Raw genomic sequence first — 18765 nt, forward strand, 5'->3', positions numbered from 1 at the left:
GAGGAAGGAATCTTAGATTTTTTTATGGAAATGCAAAAGACTCTGGATAGGCAAGGCAGCTGTGTACAAAACATAATGTCAGAAGTTCCACTATACCTGGTTTCAAGTTATACTATAGAACTAGAATGATAAACCACTGACATGGCATGCCGCTGTGGGCTATCTCATTGACTCATTGATCAAAAGGGTCCCGCAGGCTTCCTTAACAATACAGGCTAAAGGCCATTGTCCGAGGTTACCCTCCAGAACCCGAAGGTAAGATTCTATTGCTGAAGACACCATGTGCTTGAGTCACGAGACAGGGAGAAGTCAAGCTCATGTTGACTCTGGAAGCTTCATCCCTACTAGCTAGCTTCCATAGTACCTAAGTGTCAAATAATGGAGTCACTTATATAATGTAAGTAGATATGAAGAAAAACATCTAGAAAGATAATTTGCCTATATATATCTTGCAAGTGTAATTCCCATCCATACTTATTTCAACTATTAATTTAGACCACACTGAGCAATGCTGACGCACTTACTCTCCGAGAAACACGATCTCAGTATTGATTTCTCCTGCCTTCTGGTGGAGGAAATTCCTCAGGAAAGCAGTCACACTGTCAATTGTGATGTTTCCACAGACCACGATGAACCTAGGCAGCAAGAATGGGAAAGCGCGGATCACCTGAGGAACAAAAGGACAGCTCTCCCTTGGCACCCGAGGGAATGGACTCCAAGAACCCCCAAAATAACATAATCTATAGATGTTCAATGTCCTCAATTAAAATGACACAAGCTTGCAGGTAAGCTACACACATCCTCCTGGCCTACTTGAAGCCATCTCTAGATTACTTGCAAAATGTAATGCAATGTAAATGTTATGTGAGTAGTTATCATAGTGTGTGTTGTTCCTGGAATAATGGCAGAGGAAGCAGTCTATACGACTTCAGTATTTGTGCAAATTGTTTTCAAATATTTTCTATCTGGACCCCCAGAATCTGAGACATCTGACTGTATCTTCCTGTCAGGCATAGAGAAGGGCACTTAGCTTAAGCTTGTTTTCAATGAGTTGTGCCTATACAGCCTTTAGATTTTCACAATACAAACACAAAGTACAAAGGAAGCATCGAGTTCTGTAGTTTTTCTTCTCATCTCATAGACTGCGTGCCTCCTACCACCTTATTATCTTTGCATTATACAAAGATTTCTAGGAAAGCTGTCATTTGTTAAAACGGTCAGTTATTTGTCTCTTATGATAGACTTATTACCTCCTGTGCCTCCAGGATTCTGCCATTCACATGAGTCATCTCTCTCTCTTTCTCTCTCTCTCTATCTCCCCTCTTCCCCCACTCTCTTACTTAAATACTCGCATGAACAGATCTATGTGATAATTTGTATTAAGTGGTGAACATACTGTTGGTAGGGTGTTCTTTCTAACCCTCCCCCCTTTAATTCTTCAGCAGATGAAGCACCTTGGCAATGCATTAATTCTCTCGGGTCTGTGACTATGACAGGCAGTGTGTGTGTAGAATGAGATCTGTGGTTAAAGGTGTTAAATGGTAGAAATTATACTAGAAAAGCTACTTGCTTCTTTCCTCTGACTGCTTCGTAGGGCTTCTTGTATTTCCTCTTGGTAGAAAAAAGCTCCACCATTTCTGGAATGTAGTTTGCAAATAATATCTAAAATAATCAGTAGAAAATATCCTCAGGGCTTATTATTTTTGAAAGATATTCCCAAAATTACAAGACTACAAAGAAAAAGGCAAGTATACATATTTGTCTTTCATCAATCATACTGTCTTTCACTGTGGTCTTTCAACCATCCTAATGCTGCGACCCTTTAGTATATGGTAACCCACAACATAAAAATTATTTCTGTTGCTACTTCACAGCTATAACTTTGTTACTGTTATAAACCATAATATAAATGTTTGGAGATAGGGGTTTGACAAAGGGGTTTTGTTTTGTCTCAGGTTGAGAACCCACTCATCTAGCAGAAAGGCTATAACAGTGAACGGTGTGTTTAAAAAAAAAAAGAGAGACCATATATTTCTGAGATTTTTAAGAGTTAGAATTTCAATTACAATTAACAAAATGATGTTCAGTTTTCAAAATAATAAATGTAAATATTAGCCAAGCATTCTATGAATTTGTCCCTTAATTTTAGAGGAATCTTAATCCAGCAACAAGACTGCTCTGACAAGGGTTCATGTCCAAAGACCTTCTAGGTCTATGTGATCTGTCTGGATTACAGTATGATCTAGCTAGAATATAGACACGCCCTTAGTACACACCTTTAATCCCTAAAGTCTAAGGTAAGGTTAGTAGAAGGAAGCAGCCATGTTTGAAAGTGTCATCTATTGAGGGGCAGACAAAGTGATGAATCAGAGACAGATTTGACAGAAGGAGTCAGAGGAAGGATACACCCTGCTCTCATGGGAACTGCACAGGAAAGAGAGCTTATTTAAGAGCAATACAGGGAGAGATTTGTGGTGTGTGGTGTGTTCTATAGCAGTTTTACTGGGACAGTTCTACTGAGAAAGCTTACAGAGGGAGCAAGCTAGACACAGGTGAAGACAGAATGAGCCAGAGTGAGAAGGAGCCAGACGATCAAAACAGATTGCTAGAGTTAGTATAAGGTGAAGCCAGGCAATTCAGTGAGAAGCTGAGAGAAGCCAGATTGACTCAGTCATCTTGGAAAATTAGCTTCTGTGGAGCTAGATGCTTCCAGCTTTAGGCCTAAGGATAGTTACAATGGAGAAAGAAACACTCTGGGCTCAGCCCACATGGAATATTCACACAGCTTGGGTACGGCTCTCCTCTTATTCCTTCATCTTAGAAAATAAAAGTCTTGATGGTTTCTAATGTCTTTCTTATTATGACTTCACTGTTTAGACTGTAATGAAAAAAAAAAGAAACAAAACAAAACAAAAACCTGGTAGCTGGGTATGGTGGTGCACATCTTTAATCCCAGCAATTGGGAGGCAGAGGCAGGCAGATCTATGAATTCCAAAATGGCTAGGGATACACAGAGAAACCCTATCTGGAAAAAAGACAAACAAAGAAACAAAAACCCCTCTCATATAATACCGAGGGACTAAGGTGATGTCTAAATGTATCAGAAAACACTGTTTTTTAAGAGATCAAAATGAGAAGCAAGGCTTTCCTTGCCTTCGATACATTCTTGAGCCAGGAATACATACTAACTAATCTATAGCTTACCAGGAACTAATTGCTGGTGTAGTAAATGGTTCCTCATTTGAGATGTGCACAAAAGCACATATGGAGGAAGATGGGCTTGCTTGATTTAATGTAGAATCTACCTCCCTTCATCCCTAGGAGCTAAGTGACTGCACGGCAGGTTCCAGGGTGTACAATTTGGAAACTATGTGGCCTGTGTGTCCTTTCACCTCCGTATGCACTGAATAAAGCAACACTCACTATCAAATCTTTTGCTTTCTCACCATTTTAACTGAATGGGTTACTTTTTTAATATTTAAGAGATAATAAAAGTATTCCTCACCAAGCTCCCAAGGGTGAAGAAAACGATGAATATTCGTCCCAGGGATGTCTTGGCCACCACGTCCCCAAAGCCAACAGTTGACATTGTTGCTGTCACCAGATAAATGGACTCAAAGTATGACATAGTCTGTGAGTTTCTACCGTTGAGCCAGGGATCACCAGAATTTTCCACCTGTCCAAAGAGAGATGGCAAAGGAAAGGTCTGTGAATAGAAGACAAGGGAAGAAGGCAAACAGTGCATCAATTTCCCTCAGTTCAGTCCAAAGACAAGAACAAATGAATGTGGCTGCTGAGAGAGCTGCTAGGGTTTCCAGTGGTAACCAGAAAGCCATATTTCCACCATCATGAATAGCACTGACATCTGCTGGAGGCATGTGGCATGAACCCAGATTTGGAATACCCTACAGAGCGGGGCTTCCTGCTCTGAAGACCTAGAGCTACATTCTGGAGCCACAACCACCCTCCGTTTTCATCTTTAAGAAGATGGGGGAAACCAGTAAGGAAGCTGAGCATGGGTTTCAGTGAGTGTGAGCGCATGACCTTAGCATCTGAGGAACAATAAACTTTCCAAATTGATCTGAACAAGGTGGTACCATCTCATTGGTTAGAATTCCACAGAGAATAAAAGAAGGCAAGCTAAGCACAAGCCCCTTTGTCTTGCAGCTTCTTTATTGAGTGCAATCCAACTGGCTGCCTCACTGTCCACGACTTCCCCACCGTGACGGACTATATCCTTATAGGAAGATTTGTCAATAAATCTCATGTTTTATATATATCATAGACCTTTAGACCCGATGAGATTTTTAACTAACACCAGATTTAGAAATATTGGAAGAGGAAACAAAGCTATCTTGATAGTGGGAGATAGAAAAAAATTAGGAATTAAAAAGTAAAACTAAAAGGGTGTAAATAAGAAAATGAACCTCTGGTGTGGTCCCTCTCCAGTTTCAAAGAAAGGATGGTCACACTAGGGGATGCTGTTTGAGACAACAAACACGCTCACACTGGTGAATGCCATTGGGGACCACAAGGATGCTCACATTGATGGATGCCATTGGGGACTGCAAGGATGCTCACATTGGCGAACACCATTCAGGGCTATGATGAGTTGCTTACCAGGTGAAGAAATCCTGCTGCTGTGAACCAGGTACTGATTACTATTGACATCAGTTTGGAAAGCTTCACTGAATTGCTAAGAGAACAAGGACAAAAAAAACTATTAGGTCTCTGAAAGCAGGTTTTTAATCAACACAAACACACAGTCCTCTGGGGATCAGCCTTCTGCTCACCATGTGGCCCACAGATTGGAAGGTACAACGCTGCCTGGGGAATCTGCCCTCACCTTTCAGTTCACATGGTTTCGGGGCCTCTGTGTCATTCATGTATGCATTATGAGCTTGAGAAACTCACCCAAAGCCATGTGTATTTCTCTGAATGTTATAGATTTTATGGTATCACCCATCAGCCTGGTGTTTTAAAGGAATAAATGTGGATCAACAGTCAATCCATTTGTAAAGTTATAACTTTGTCTAATGTAGTGGGACAAAATGGCAGGAGTCCAGATGTGGACTTTTAAAATAAGGCCCGAGTAGATGGCTTTTTGGCATATGCTGAGCCCATACCAGAGTCACTGGAGCAAAAGTATCAAAGAGGCTTTTGTCTGTCAAGGACCACCTTAGAGTTTAGCTGAAATTGCTTTGGTTTCTGGCCTGGCCATCTATCACACAAAAATAGCCTTTCAAGCCTTGTTTTCTTCACAGTGCATAGTAAACGTCGAGATGCCCCTAGACTATTTGATATTTCTAATAGGAGTGTAGCAATGTTTTAAAGGAGGAAGTTTAGATTCTTATTATTATCTTTTGGAGATAATAATATTCTGTCTATGTGCCCTTTGACCTCCTTAGTGCATACGATCTTCCTTGGCATGGTTTTTTTAAACCAGATTTACAGTACCAGGCATAGATTCCCTCCCATGGTACAGGTCTCAAATGCAAGCAGAGAGCAGTTGGTTAGGCCCATGACAGCAATGCCATTGCTGCACAAGTGGGCACACGTGATGGTTTGAATATGTTTGGCCCAGGAAGTGGCACTATGAGGAGTTGTGGCCTTGTTGGAGAAAGTGTGTCACTTAGGGGGTGGGATTTGAGACCCTTCTCCTAGCTGTCACCTAGTTTTCTCCTGTTGGCCTCCTGTTGCCCCCCGTAGAACTCTTAGATCCTCCAGCATCGCCATGTCTGCCTGAATGCTGCCATGCTCCCACCATGATGAAATGGACTGAACCTCTGAACCTGAAAGCAGCCTCAATTAAATGTTTCCCTTTATAAGAGTCGCCTTGGTCATGTATCTTCACAGCAGTGGGAACCCTAAGACACCCATCTTGTCTGGCAAGTTGGTCTTGTGGTCTGTAGAGTTCACAACTGGGAGAGTGGTTGCCTTTTCTACCACGTAGCTTTCAGGGGCATCTTCAGAGGGAGACTGTGAGAACTAGCCAGCAGGGAGGACGCTGAATGCTTACTCCCAGGCTGATTTCTCTGTATTATGTAACAAAGGTGTGTGGTATCTTCAGCAACTTGTTGCCTATTCCTGTGGACATCTGAGAGAAATGACAAGAGGCTGTATTGTTTGGGGGGAGGGGGGAGGTTGTCTCTGATCCCAACCAGGAGCTCTATGGGAGCTATTCCACTCCTGGCACTGGGGTTTGTTTAACAATCCCAAGCTTCTAGAAGCAGCTCTCCTAGCCACACAGAGAGAGGTGATTCTCAATAACGAATGTATAAAACCAAAGCCTCTGTATTGGCTGGCTGGCTTTCTTTGGTCTTTTTGGTTTTGTTTTGAGTAGAGAGATCTGGAATTAAAACCAAAGCCGACTTACATACTGTAGTTTTGCAAAAACAAGGGATGTACAGTCTTTGTACAAGGACTGCACAGTTTTCAGCCAGGGTGGTAAGTGACGTATGAGGAAGTGAGGGAGTGACAGGCACCGCAGATGCTGAGGGAGTGACAGGCACCACAGATGCTGACAGAGTTTCTGAATTTCGCCCTGGAATCCTGGGGGAATGGGAGCCTAATGACCAGTTCATGCTTTCATTTTGTAATCCAAACTGCCAAGCAAGCATGCCAGACAGTGCCACACTTACCTGGTCTTGATGACTTGTAGGATCTGTAAGATTTTAGGGAGTTCGAGCAACCGCAGAGCTCTTAGAAACCTCAAACCTACAAAGAAACCGGGAGGAAGCAGCCTGAGCTCTAATGTGACTGAGACACATGCACTGTGCTATGTGCCGCCCTGAAACACTTCAGCATCACGTGCTGCAATGGTTTAAGGACATGGAGTTCAAGTCCTGGTCCTGGATGTGTACTAACCAATGTTACCTAGGGCACCTGCTTCCACAGTTTCCTCATCCGTAAAATGAGAACTACAATAGGACCCACCTTACAGCACTATAGATCTAATGTACGTGTAGAAGCTGGCCTTGTGTGTAATAAGCACTTCTCATTTGACTCAACTCTCTGTTAGAATTTATAGAAAACTTTACATGGGTCCATGAAGCTCCAGATTATTTAGCTTTTCAATAAGCCTAGTTTTTTTCGTTTTTGCTAACCACAGTAAGAAATAGAATTGGTGTGAGTTTTATAAACAAATAAAATGTAAGATTTTATTAAGACTGATTTTTTAAAAAGCCCATGCACTGTTGATACACCCACCTTAAAGAAAACACAAGTAATGACCAGTACCCACTCCTAGCATATTGAATGTGAAGATCAGCCTTGAGAAACCAGCGGAGGCCATTTTTAGAGTCCATATGAGATCCCACAGTAGGGCTGGAGCCTTACCCCTCCGATTGTAGATATAATTATTTCGCCAACAACTATTAGACACCTGCTGTGTACCAGGTGCATTGCTACAAGTTGGGCTCAAGAAATGATTTCTGGTCATTCTGGTGGTGACATATGTGAGCCCTCAAGAGGCAGAAGGAGGTAGGTCTCTGTGAGGTCACAGCTAGCCAGAGCTACACAATGAGATTCTATCTCACAGCAAAACAAGACAAAGCAAATGTTTCTGCAAATGTAGTACAAAGCTCTACAGGCAAGAGAGAGTGCTTCAAAATGTCAGTGAGGTGTTTGGAAAGATAAATATTCTAAATGAATGTTGAGCAGTTTGAGGGTAAAACAATGTTGGTACTGATTACCATTGCCACGGCACACTTACCTAGCCAATTACTCTTCAAATAATAAGAAATAAAGGTTGGTGGTATTGTAAAAATGTCTACAATTGAATTCATCTCCAACCAGAACTTGATCTTGTCTTCAGCTGCCCAAAACTGAAATAAAAACAAGACAACCCACATTATGTTACCCTTGGGATTTAATTTTTTTTCAATTATTTTATGTATGTGTGTTTTGTATGTAGATTAGCTTGCATGTTTGAATGTGCACCACAGGCTGGAGGGATGGCTCAGTGGTTAAGAGCACCGACTGCTCTGCCAGAGGTCCTGAGTTCAATTCCCAGCAACCACATGTGGCTCACAACCATCTGTAATGGGATTTGATGCCCTCTTCTGGTGTGTCTTAAAACAACAACAGTGTATGTAAGTACAGTGTACTTACATAAAACAAATTTTAAAAAAAGAATGTGCACCATGAGCAGGCATGGTGCCCACAGAGGTCAGAAGCGGGTGTCAGATCATCTGGAACTGGAATTATGACTGCCAGGGTCTGTCACGTAGGAACAGGGAACTGAACGGCAGGTCATCTATCAGAACATCAAGCGCTCTTAAATAATGAGCTATTTCTCCACACTCTGCCTACCATTTCGAATTTTGAAGGGACTGTGAATGACAATTCCTACTTTGTTATATTTCAATAATTATAAATATATAAATATTATATAATTATAAAAATAGCATTCAACTGCATGCTATTTAATCTATGTAGAAATACATACCTTTGTGAGAATATGCAAATGCATACATATTACATAAAGAGATGGTACCTTGGGCTGAGCATGCTGATGCACACCTTTAACACCAGCAGTTGGGAGGCAGAAGCAGGTAGATTTCTGTGAGTTTGAGGCCACCCTGGTCTATAAAGAGAGGTCCAAGCCAGCCAGAGCTATATGGTGTGACCAGTCTGAAAAACTATCAACCAACCAAAACAGAGCAAAAGAGAGAGGGAGAGAGACATGAGCATTCAATCAAAGAGCATCTAGTCAATTTACTTAGCAGACCCCAACCTTCACACTTTAAACAGTATTGAGCTCTCAGTTGATCCTAGAGCTTGATGTATACAATATATACATTAATGAGTCATAATTCTTATATATGTTCTTTTTAATACATCTAGGTGTATATCATATATAGAGAGCTTATGATGTGATCAGTGAAGATACATGGTTCATGGCAGTGTCCAGTGAAAAGGCTACAGCTTGCAAAAAGCTTCCTGGCCATTGTGTCTCTGAGCTTCCCAATTTAGATTACAAATGCTCAATTTGGAGATATAGCTCAACATATAAAAGCACTTGCTGCTCTTGCAGAGGCCCCAGGCAGGTTCAGTTCCCAGTACACAGTTCTGGTGACTCACAACCATCTGTAACTTCAGTTCCAAGGGATCTAACATCCTCTTCTGGCATCTGTGGCACCTCAAGTAAGTTTGCAAGGCATACATGAAGACATAACAACCACACACATGAAATAAGATAAGTAGAACTTACAAACACTTGAGAAATAAATCAAGAATTCAAAGAGTAAGATGACAGACATGCCATTAGTATAACACTGACGTTCAACTTCTCCTCACTGCTGCTTTTAGCAAAGCTTCAGCAGTGAAAGACCAGAAGCCAGGGATGATTGCAGAAAGGGTGTTTAGTCATGGAGTCATTCCCAGGAGTGTCAGAATTCTGGGCCAGGCTTACACTCTCAAGCACAGGAGATGTGGGTCATGTTAACGAGTTAATAACTTGGGGCATAGGTCTTCTACACTTAGACCCTGAGAAACAAGGGAGATTGAGCAACCAAGGAGCACACAGGTCTGTTTATATTGCTGTCTGCAGTGTGGGGTGTGGTAGTTATCGCTTTACCTAGGTACTTACCCTCAACCCAAAATAGAAACTAAAGAAAGCATTGAAGCTCAAATCCACAAGTACAATTTTGTTTTCATATGAAGAACACTTTCGAACAGGGCTGGAAAGAAATGGGAACGTTTTTGCAATGATAAACATTTTAAAATCTATTTTACATTTTAAAAACAGAGCAGAGATAAAGGTGGGGTAGGCAAAGCACATACTCAACATAAATGGTCCATTCAAGACTCATGTTCACACCTTCTTGGGAATGGAACTATTAAAAAAAAAAGTCACTAGATCATACATGGAGCTCAGGCCCACCTCTCTGTTATAGAGTCAATTTTGTGGGGATACAGAGCCTCAGATGTTATATGGTCCTTTCTGGTTGAAAACCCATCTATCTAGACAAAACTTTCACTTCCTCTTTCTACCCCTTTGAGACAAGGCTACTCAATATTAAATGAATGGATTTGAAACAAATTCAAAGTTAGTTTCTAAAAGACATAATGGGAATTCTTAATTTTACCCCAGGTGGGTATTTAATGTAGTTCTCAAAGGCTGGGCATGAAGGTTAAATCACACCAGTTTTATTAAAAAAACAAAACAAAACAAAAACACTGACCTAGCCTTGATTGATATAGGAAGGGGATGACCTAAGAGAATCCATCCAAGGTTAAAGTCTCAGAACCTCAGAAAGGTCTCAGAAGCACGAAAGCCTCTGAGATACCCCAGGACTTCTAGAGGTATCTAAAAACCTTCAATAAGGGGCTCCATGGGAGGAAACAACCACTGGAGGTTTAGCGTCCCAGAAAGTCTGAAGAGCAACTGTATACCCTACCCCAACTCTAGCAATGGAGGTGGAGAGATACAGGGTGTGGTGATTTGTAAATGCTTGGCCCAGGGAGTGGCACTATTAGTAGGTGTGGCCTTTTAGAGTAGGTGTGTCACTGTGGGGGTGGGCTTTAAGACTCTCACCCAGCTGCCTGGAAGTCAACCTTCCACCAGCAGCCTTCAGATGAAGATGTAGAACTCTCAGCTCTGCCTGTACCATGCCTGCCTGGATGCTGCCATGCTCCCACCTTGATGATAATGGACTGAATCTCTGGACCTGTAAGCCAGCCCCAGTTAAATGTTGTCCTTATAAGACTTGCCTTGGTCACAGTGTCTGTTCACAGCAGTAAACTAAGACACAGGTCAAAGGCATGCATTTATCACAGAAGTGGAGTTAGTACTTACTGGAAGGCTACTACATGGTTACCATTTTGATTAACTTCTGTGGGGTGATGGGGCACTGGTGTGCATGCATGAGAGCAAAACTGTTTGACATCCCTGAAGAGAAAATTCTAAAGCAGTTAAGTTTCTCATAAGGCAGACAAGGGTGACAGAGGTTTTTTACTCACTCCATTGAGTTGATGAAATAGATTACAAGAGACCCGATGCTCAGTACGAAGACGAGGATCACCTGCAAACAGAAAAGGACAGAGACGAGATGCAAGTCTGTCTCATCGGCGTGGAGTGAACAAGCCCACAGAATTGTTCGTTCTGTCTTAAATGAGGTAAATGTTGGCAGGTGTTTACATTGCTATGTTCAGGGAATGGGGAGGAGGAGTGGTTTTGCCTTACCTTACCCTTTGTATGGGCAGCGCTGCATTGACACCTTCATTTATGCCTGTATCCATTCATTCATTCATTCACTCACTCACTCACTCACTCACTCACTGAAGAAAAGTTGGCTAAGGGTCTCAGTAAGTCAATGTGTGCCCATTGTACTTAACTTGTTTTAACTCTCAAACGCTTCAGAAGCTCCAGAATAAGTGGGATACCCTTCCCGCTCCTCTCAGAATTTAGCAACTGTTTACCAAGTGCTTAGCATGTGTCAGAAGCAATGTAGCTTCATTTCACGACAGAAATGAGGACTCATAAATAACAGGCTTGGACTTGAACTGCACATGGTGTGTCCTTAGGGTCATTTCCCGACCTGGGAAAATGTTTTTCGAGAGGGCAGTAAGTGCTTCAGCTGTGCCGGATCTGGTGTGTGAATCAGACATTCCCAGAGCAGCACAGGATGAAGGTGCTTTCCTGCGTGAGACCTTTGCCAGCCTCTGTCATTTCCCTTAGGTAGGCTCTAGATAATTAAGCATCTCTCGGGTAATTCTAATTTCCAAACCACCAGGTTTTTCTCTGGCTTGGTGGTTCACACCTTTGAGCCCAGCACTAAGAAGGCAGAGGCAGGAGGATCTCTGAGAGTTTGAGGCCAGCCTGGTCTACATAGAGAGGCCAGCCAGAGGTAGCTAATGAGACCCTGTCTCACCAAACAGATTTTTAAATATGTTTAGTTCAATAAAGTTTTAATGATAAAATTCAGAATTTTATTTACAATAAAATGTTTGCTCCCTTCTAACTCAGATAGTGTTTGGATTGCTGTCTGGTCACATCTCAGCTTTTTACTTGGTGAAAGCAAGTTATCTGCTATGTTAATACATTCAAAAAGTTTTCCTTAATCCATCAATGTAATCCACCATATAAAAAAACTCAAAGAAAAAAACCACGTGGTCATCTCACTAGATGCTGAGAAAGCATTTGATAAAATTTAACATCTCTTCATGTTAAAAGTCTTGGAAAGAACAGGAATCCAAGGCCCATACCTAAACATAATAAAAGCAATATACAGCAAACCAACAGCCAACATCAAACTTAACGGTGAGAAACTTGAAGCAATCCCACTAAAATCAGGGACTAGAAAAGGTTGCCCACTCTCCCACTACCTATTCAACATAGTACTGAAAGTCCTGGCTGGAGCAATTAGACAGCAAAAGGAAATCAAAGGGATACAAATCGGAAAGGAAGAAGTAAAAATATCACTATTTGCAGATGACATGATAGTATATGTAAGTGACCCAAAAATTCCACCAGAGAACTTCTACAGCTGATAAACAAGTTCAGCAAAGTGGCTGGATATAAAATTAACTCAAACAAATCAGTAGCCTTCCTCTATTCAAAGGACAAACATGAGGAGAAAGAAATTAGGGAAAAGATACCCTTCACAATAGTCACAAGCAATATGAAATACTTTGGTGTGACTCTAACTAAGCAAGTGAAGAACCTGTATGACAAGAACTTCAAATCTCTGTAGAAGGAAATCAAGGAAGATCTCAGAAGATGGAATGATCTCCCATGCTCATGGACTGGAAGGATCAACATTGTAAAAATGGCCATCTTACCAAAAGCAACCTACAGATTCAATGCAATCCCCATCAAAATTCCAACTCAATTCTTCATAGAGTTGGAAAGAGCAATGTGCAAATTCATCTGGAATAACAAAAAACCTAGAATATCAAAATCCACCCTCAACAACAACAAAAAACCATCTGTGGGAATCACCATTCCTGGTCTCAAGCTATATTACAAGGCAATTGTGTTAAAAATCGCATGGTACCGGTACAGAGATAGGCACATTGATGAATGGAATAGAATAGAAGATTCAGAAATGAACCCTCACACATATGGTCACTTGATTTTTGACAAAGGGGTTGTAAACATTCAATGGAAAAAGGACAGCCTCTTCAACAAATGGTGTTGGTTCAACTGGCACTCAGCATGCAGAAGAATGAAAATAGACTCTTTCTTATCTCCTTGTACAAAGCTCAAGTGTAAGTGGATCAAAGATCTCCACATTAAACCAGGTACACTGAAACTATTAGATGAGAAAGTAGGGAAAACCTTAGAACACATAGGCACATGGGAAAATTTCCTGAACAGAACACCAATGGCTTGTGCTCTAAGGTCAAAGATCGACAAATGGGACTTAATGAGATTGCAAAGTTTATGTAAGGCTAAGGACACTGTCAAGAAAACAAAACGGCAGCCAACAGATTGGGAAAAGATCTTTACCAACCCCACATCTGATAGAGGCCTAATATTCAAGGTATACAAAGAACTCAAGAAGTTAGACACCAGAGAATCAAACAATCCTATTAAAAAAATGGGGTACAGAGCTAAACAAAAAATTCTCAATTGAGGAATATCGAATGGCTGAGAAGCATCTAAGGAAGTGCTCGACATCCTTAGTCATCAGGGAAATGCAAATCAAAACAACCCTGAGATTCCACCTCACACCAGTCAGAATGGCTAAGATCAAAAACTCAGATGACAGCAGATGCTGGCGAGGATGCAGAGAAAGAGGAACACTCCTCCATCTTTGGTGGGGTTGTAAACTGGTACAACCACTCTGGAAATCAGTCTTGTGGTTCCTCAGAAAATTGGACATAGTACTACCTGAAGACCCAGTTATTCCACTTCTGGGCATATACCCCAGAGACGCTCCAACTTATAATAAAGACACATGCACCACAATGTTCATAGCGGCCCTATTTATAATAGCCAGAAACTGGAAAGAACTCAGATGTTCTTCAGTAGATGAATGGATACAAAAATTGTGGTATATTTATTATGGAGTACTATTCAGCTATCAGAAACAACGACTTTATGAAATTCCTAAGAAAATTGATGCATCTAGAGAATATCATCCTGAGTGAGGTAACCCAGTCACAAAAGAACAGACATAATATGCAGTCACTGATAATTGTATACTAACCCCAGAACGCGCTGAACACCCTAGAAACAACTCATAGGTTATATGAAGCTCAAAAAAAAACAAAGGCCAAAAAAAAAAAAAATGAAAGCCTTAGTCCTTCTTAGGAAAAAAAATAAATGTATAACACCCTCTCAGAGTGTGGTACACCTGTATATGTATCCCTCTTTTTTTAAAAAAAAATAAAGTTGAAAAAAAAAGTTTTCCTTGAGTCAAAAAGGATGTAAGGACAGGTGTGGAGGACCATGATAATTTCGTCTCTGCATTTCAAGTCTCTAAAATCATGATGTCCTAATCAGCCTTATAGGGTATTCACCCCTTGACTCTGCCCCCCATCTTACTGGGTGGGCCTCATATTCTTTTCTCTTGTTTGTGGTGATGGATGTTTTTACTTACTCACTGGTTAGGCTCATGGTGGCCTCTCTGCAGGAGGCATGCAGGTCTTTGGTGGACCTGGAATGTAGCAGTCACAAGGCTGTTCTTTCAAGGGAAGATGGTATAGTTGTTATCTACCCAGAAGGTTAGCAGTGAGCAAGCTTACTAGTCTGGTGACCTCTGCTCTGTCTATTCAGTCAGAGGTTTTTCTGGCACCAGATCCTTTCCTAGACCAATCAATCCATCTATAGATAAAGACCCATCTTTATGAACTTAATGAAGAGTTTTGATGTAGACATGTTTAACCCGTACTTAACTCATTTCATTTCTCGAGGCCATTTATGTTTGCTTCCTTGTGCACGTGGCCTTGAGCTAATTGTCACCAGAATAATTTTCACCTCTGTGCCTACTTGGCCTGTCAGCATCCATTGAAAGATCCTGGTAAATTAAAAACAAAGTATGCGCTTGTCCCTCACCAGCTGCAACACCGGCGATAGCAGGGCCCTGCACCTCACCTGGGCAGCAGGGTAGAGCTGGCCTTGGCATCAGGGTGAGCCAGCCCCAAGGCTTTGAATTGCCCCACCCCAACATCTGTTTCATTGATAAACTGCTGGAATTCAGAAAGGGGCCTGTCTCACAGATCCCAAACTTCAGGATCTCCGTGACACAGGGCAACCTCTGGATATCTGAGAGGAGTCCCAGTGAGGTCCCAGTATTGACAGAGGAGCAGAAGCCAGAGGTCTGCCAGACTGACAAAGCATTGTACCGAACATTTGCAACTGAACACGTGTGGACACAAGGACACCCGGAGACACACCACAGCTTCCACAACAGGATTTTTTTTCCTTTGTTGTGGGGAAGATTGCTAGGGTAGGGGGTGGGTACGAGGGGAGAGAGAGATGACTGAGATTGGGGTACATGATGTGAAATTCACCAAGAAACCAATACAAAAAATTTAAAATGTCATATAACCCAGTCAGTATTGCATGGGTATCAAACAATATATACTCTTTCAAAATCCAATCAATAGTCATAAAAGGTGATGGTGTACTAGACAATGACGTATTTCTCATATCTTCTACAGTCATCCTTGAGCTATAACTTTCTTTTCAGAAAATAAGAAAAACGAGCCACCTAATCTAAGGCCCTCTCCTCTACAGGGAAAGCGAGGCATACAATAGATGGTTTCCTAGTGCTCATGTCCAGGCCTCCAACTATCTGTAATGCACACAACTCTGTACTAATAACCCTCTCCTAGCAGAGAGGCCGACGGTACGAATAAACTCTAATAATGTTACTCACTTGGAGAAAAGTAAAGTGGGATGGCTATGAGGGATTGCTACACGCAGGGCTTGATGTGGGTAAGACCCCCCCCCCACGGAAGCGGCTACTTATGTGGTTAACCCAGGGTGGGGGGCTATGACCAAGTTCCTGGCTACAGTTCATCCCCATCAGAACAGAACGGTGAATGGGGACTCACCAGCACTTGCCCCACGAAGGTCTGCGCAGAAAGCAGCATTTCGATACGCTCTCGGAAAACCCCATGAAAGTAAAGTTTCCTCAAAGGATTGGCCTCGTTTCTGCGTGATGACAATACTTCCTGTGACAAGGGAGAAGAAAAAGAAAGAATGGACAAGTGAGCTGTAGTGTCTTCAGGTTGAGGGAGGGGCTTCAGGTGCCTGTCTTGGTATTAATCAGAAATCTACCTTGTTCAACTCAGGAAATAAACACTATGAAGACAAAACATTTTCTAAAGAGATTTCTAAATACTACAAACTCTACACAAACATTAACCACACACACACACACAAACACGGGGCACACGGGGTGGGGGGTGCTTAGTCCATTTAATCCGCAGTCTCATAATTCTTTCCCCAATAGTTTTAAACATGACATTGTTTAAAGTCCTGTTTTTAAGGCTTTATTTATTTTTACTTTATATAAGGGTGCACTTGGCCTGAATGTTACATCTGTGTAATGTGTATATGCCCAGTGCCCAGGGAAGCCAAGAGAAGGCATCAGATCCCATGGAACTGGAAATGTAGATGGCTGTGAGCCACCATGTGGTTGCTGGGAATTGAACCCAGGTCCTCTGGAAGGGCAGCCAGTGCTCTGAAACACTGAGCCATGACGCTAACCCTGCTTAAAGTCTCTGAAGTAGAGACAGTTACAGAGTAAACTGGCTTATCAATAAAATCTATGAACTTCAAGATTAGATATTCTCAAATAGTCTCAAATACAGAAATATAAAGACTATACTGCAAATAACATTAACTTTTTGCTCTTTTTTCAGACTATGTTAATTTATGCCACTTTAACATTAAAGACATATTTAAACGAAATCCACATATTAATTATGAAGCACAGGCAAAAAGTATTCTATTACCAAAAAAAAAAAAAAAAAAAAAAAAAAAAAAAAAGCCCTACTATGATCTATTCCAGGAAGAAACAAAGTCTAAGAAGTAAAAAATTAAAACAAATTGTAGAGAGCTTAAGGAAATTCTTCCACTATGCCAATTGTGGTGGCATATGCTTTTAATCCCAGCAATCAGGAGGCAAAGGCAGATGAGTTAAAAGGCCAGCCTGGTCTACATAGTTAGAAGTCAGCCTGGTCTACATATCATGTCCTAGGCCATCCAGGGCTGCGTGATAAGACCCTGTCTCAAAACAAACAACAAAAATAGAAGCCATGTCGAATTGAAAAGAGATGTTTCAAACTATTAATACGTCATCTTCATAAAGCATCGTCTGTTCCTGTTATCATTATTTACCAGCAGTCAACATCAACCTTTGCAAAGCTACACTACAAGAAAATGCCTACTACGTGTTTGTGTCTGGTGTAGGTAACACGCAAGAGCAATGTTTGCATATGAACACAAAGGAATCATGCAGAAAGACTATTGAAAGGTAAGGCTACGTTGTTGTCTGTGCCTTTGCGGCTCCCTTAAAGTTGTTAACAAAACTCTCTCCCTCTGTAACAGGATCTCATGTAGCCCATGCTGATCTCAAGTTCACAGTAGAGATGATCTCTCTTTGTAGCTTTGGTTGGCCTGGAATGATATGCTATGTAGACCATTATGTTCTTCTCTAAAATATATATCTATACCTATATCTATCTAGATATATATGTAATTTATTTATATATTTATACATTACATATACATTCTCTCAATCTCTCTCTCTCTCTCTCTCTCTCTCTCTCTCTCTCTCTCTCTCTCTCTCTCTCTCTCTGCATAGAGGGTCTCCTCTCTCCATGTAGCCTAGTTTGACCTGAAACTCACATCAATCCTCCTGCCTTAAATGCTGGGATTAATCCATAAAGTACCACATTTGACCTTAACTGTCTTTTTAAAGATTTGAAACAGGGTTGTAGTCAATGTTCGTGGAAGGGTTTTTTGTTTGTTTTCTTTTTTCAGAACAGACTCTAGTACATCCATCATCATACATGGTCAACAAGCTTTGCCAATCTTCACACACGGTGTCCCAGACAAGGAAACTGACCAAGATCCCTCTTGGCCCCTTGATGTTTCTCCAGTTTCTTGATAATTTCACGGTGATTCTGATAATGAACAAGATGATGAGTCCCCCGAAGAAAGTCGCCAAGGATGTGAGAATAAACGCTACTTGGATTTCAATCGTACATGACGTTTCAGTCAATTCTTTCTTATTTAAATTGTCTAGCAATGTTTTAAACATCTTGAGACGACACTGTTGGGCTAGTCTATGATGTCATGGTCACCTGGCAACAGTCCCAGGAGACACACTTCCTTGTATTACATCACCTCGAGATCTGATGTGAAAGCCAATGAGAAGCTCAAAAAGCAAGAGTCCCTAACCACTCTGGTGAAACTCACTGACTGCAGTCAACTGATGGAGAATGGTAGGGACTACCAAGGGGAGTCAGTAGATGAGGGTTCTGGACACCACCATCACTTCTGAGACCTTGAGGAATTCTCTCTGCGGCAAGGACTAGCAGCTACCAATTTCATTTGGCTTGTTTAGTCAAGCAACTTCCAATTTTGTTTTCGGTGAATTATGTCACCAAATCTCAGAACTGGTTCTCCAACTTTCTGAGATCATATTACATTTTCAAAAGTTTCAGAAAAAAAAAAAAGGAATCCTTAAAGATGCAGATTTTGTTTATTCTTTTAAAAACTTGTGGATAAACACTAAATTCATCTAAATATCTAAGGTACATGAAGTACCTAAGTAACATGAAGACTGGTTAGCAATA

At 41.3% G+C, this 18765-nt stretch overlaps 1 protein-coding gene across 1 annotated transcript in view; it reads right to left on the minus strand.

Moving 5' to 3' along the window:
* The window catches only part of KCNU1 (potassium calcium-activated channel subfamily U member 1), a gene marked incomplete at both ends in the record, with an annotated part of 65010 nt that extends 46783 nt beyond the window's left edge, over positions 1 to 18227 (minus strand). Inside the window, 10 exons of the mRNA XM_080928953.1 lie at positions 525 to 631; positions 1567 to 1662; positions 3506 to 3676; positions 4621 to 4696; positions 6642 to 6717; positions 7715 to 7826; positions 9593 to 9683; positions 10966 to 11027; positions 16012 to 16131; positions 18033 to 18227. Of these exons, the coding sequence (XP_080785079.1) occupies positions 525 to 631; positions 1567 to 1662; positions 3506 to 3676; positions 4621 to 4696; positions 6642 to 6717; positions 7715 to 7826; positions 9593 to 9683; positions 10966 to 11027; positions 16012 to 16131; positions 18033 to 18227 (1106 nt within the window). The remainder of the gene's footprint in view (positions 1 to 524; positions 632 to 1566; positions 1663 to 3505; positions 3677 to 4620; positions 4697 to 6641; positions 6718 to 7714; positions 7827 to 9592; positions 9684 to 10965; positions 11028 to 16011; positions 16132 to 18032) is intronic.
* Between the last annotated feature and the right edge of the window lie 538 nt (positions 18228 to 18765).

The sequence above is a fragment of the Micromys minutus genome, assembly GCF_963924665.1.
Source record: "Micromys minutus genome assembly, chromosome: 14".
Taxonomy (NCBI): domain Eukaryota; kingdom Metazoa; phylum Chordata; class Mammalia; order Rodentia; family Muridae; genus Micromys; species Micromys minutus.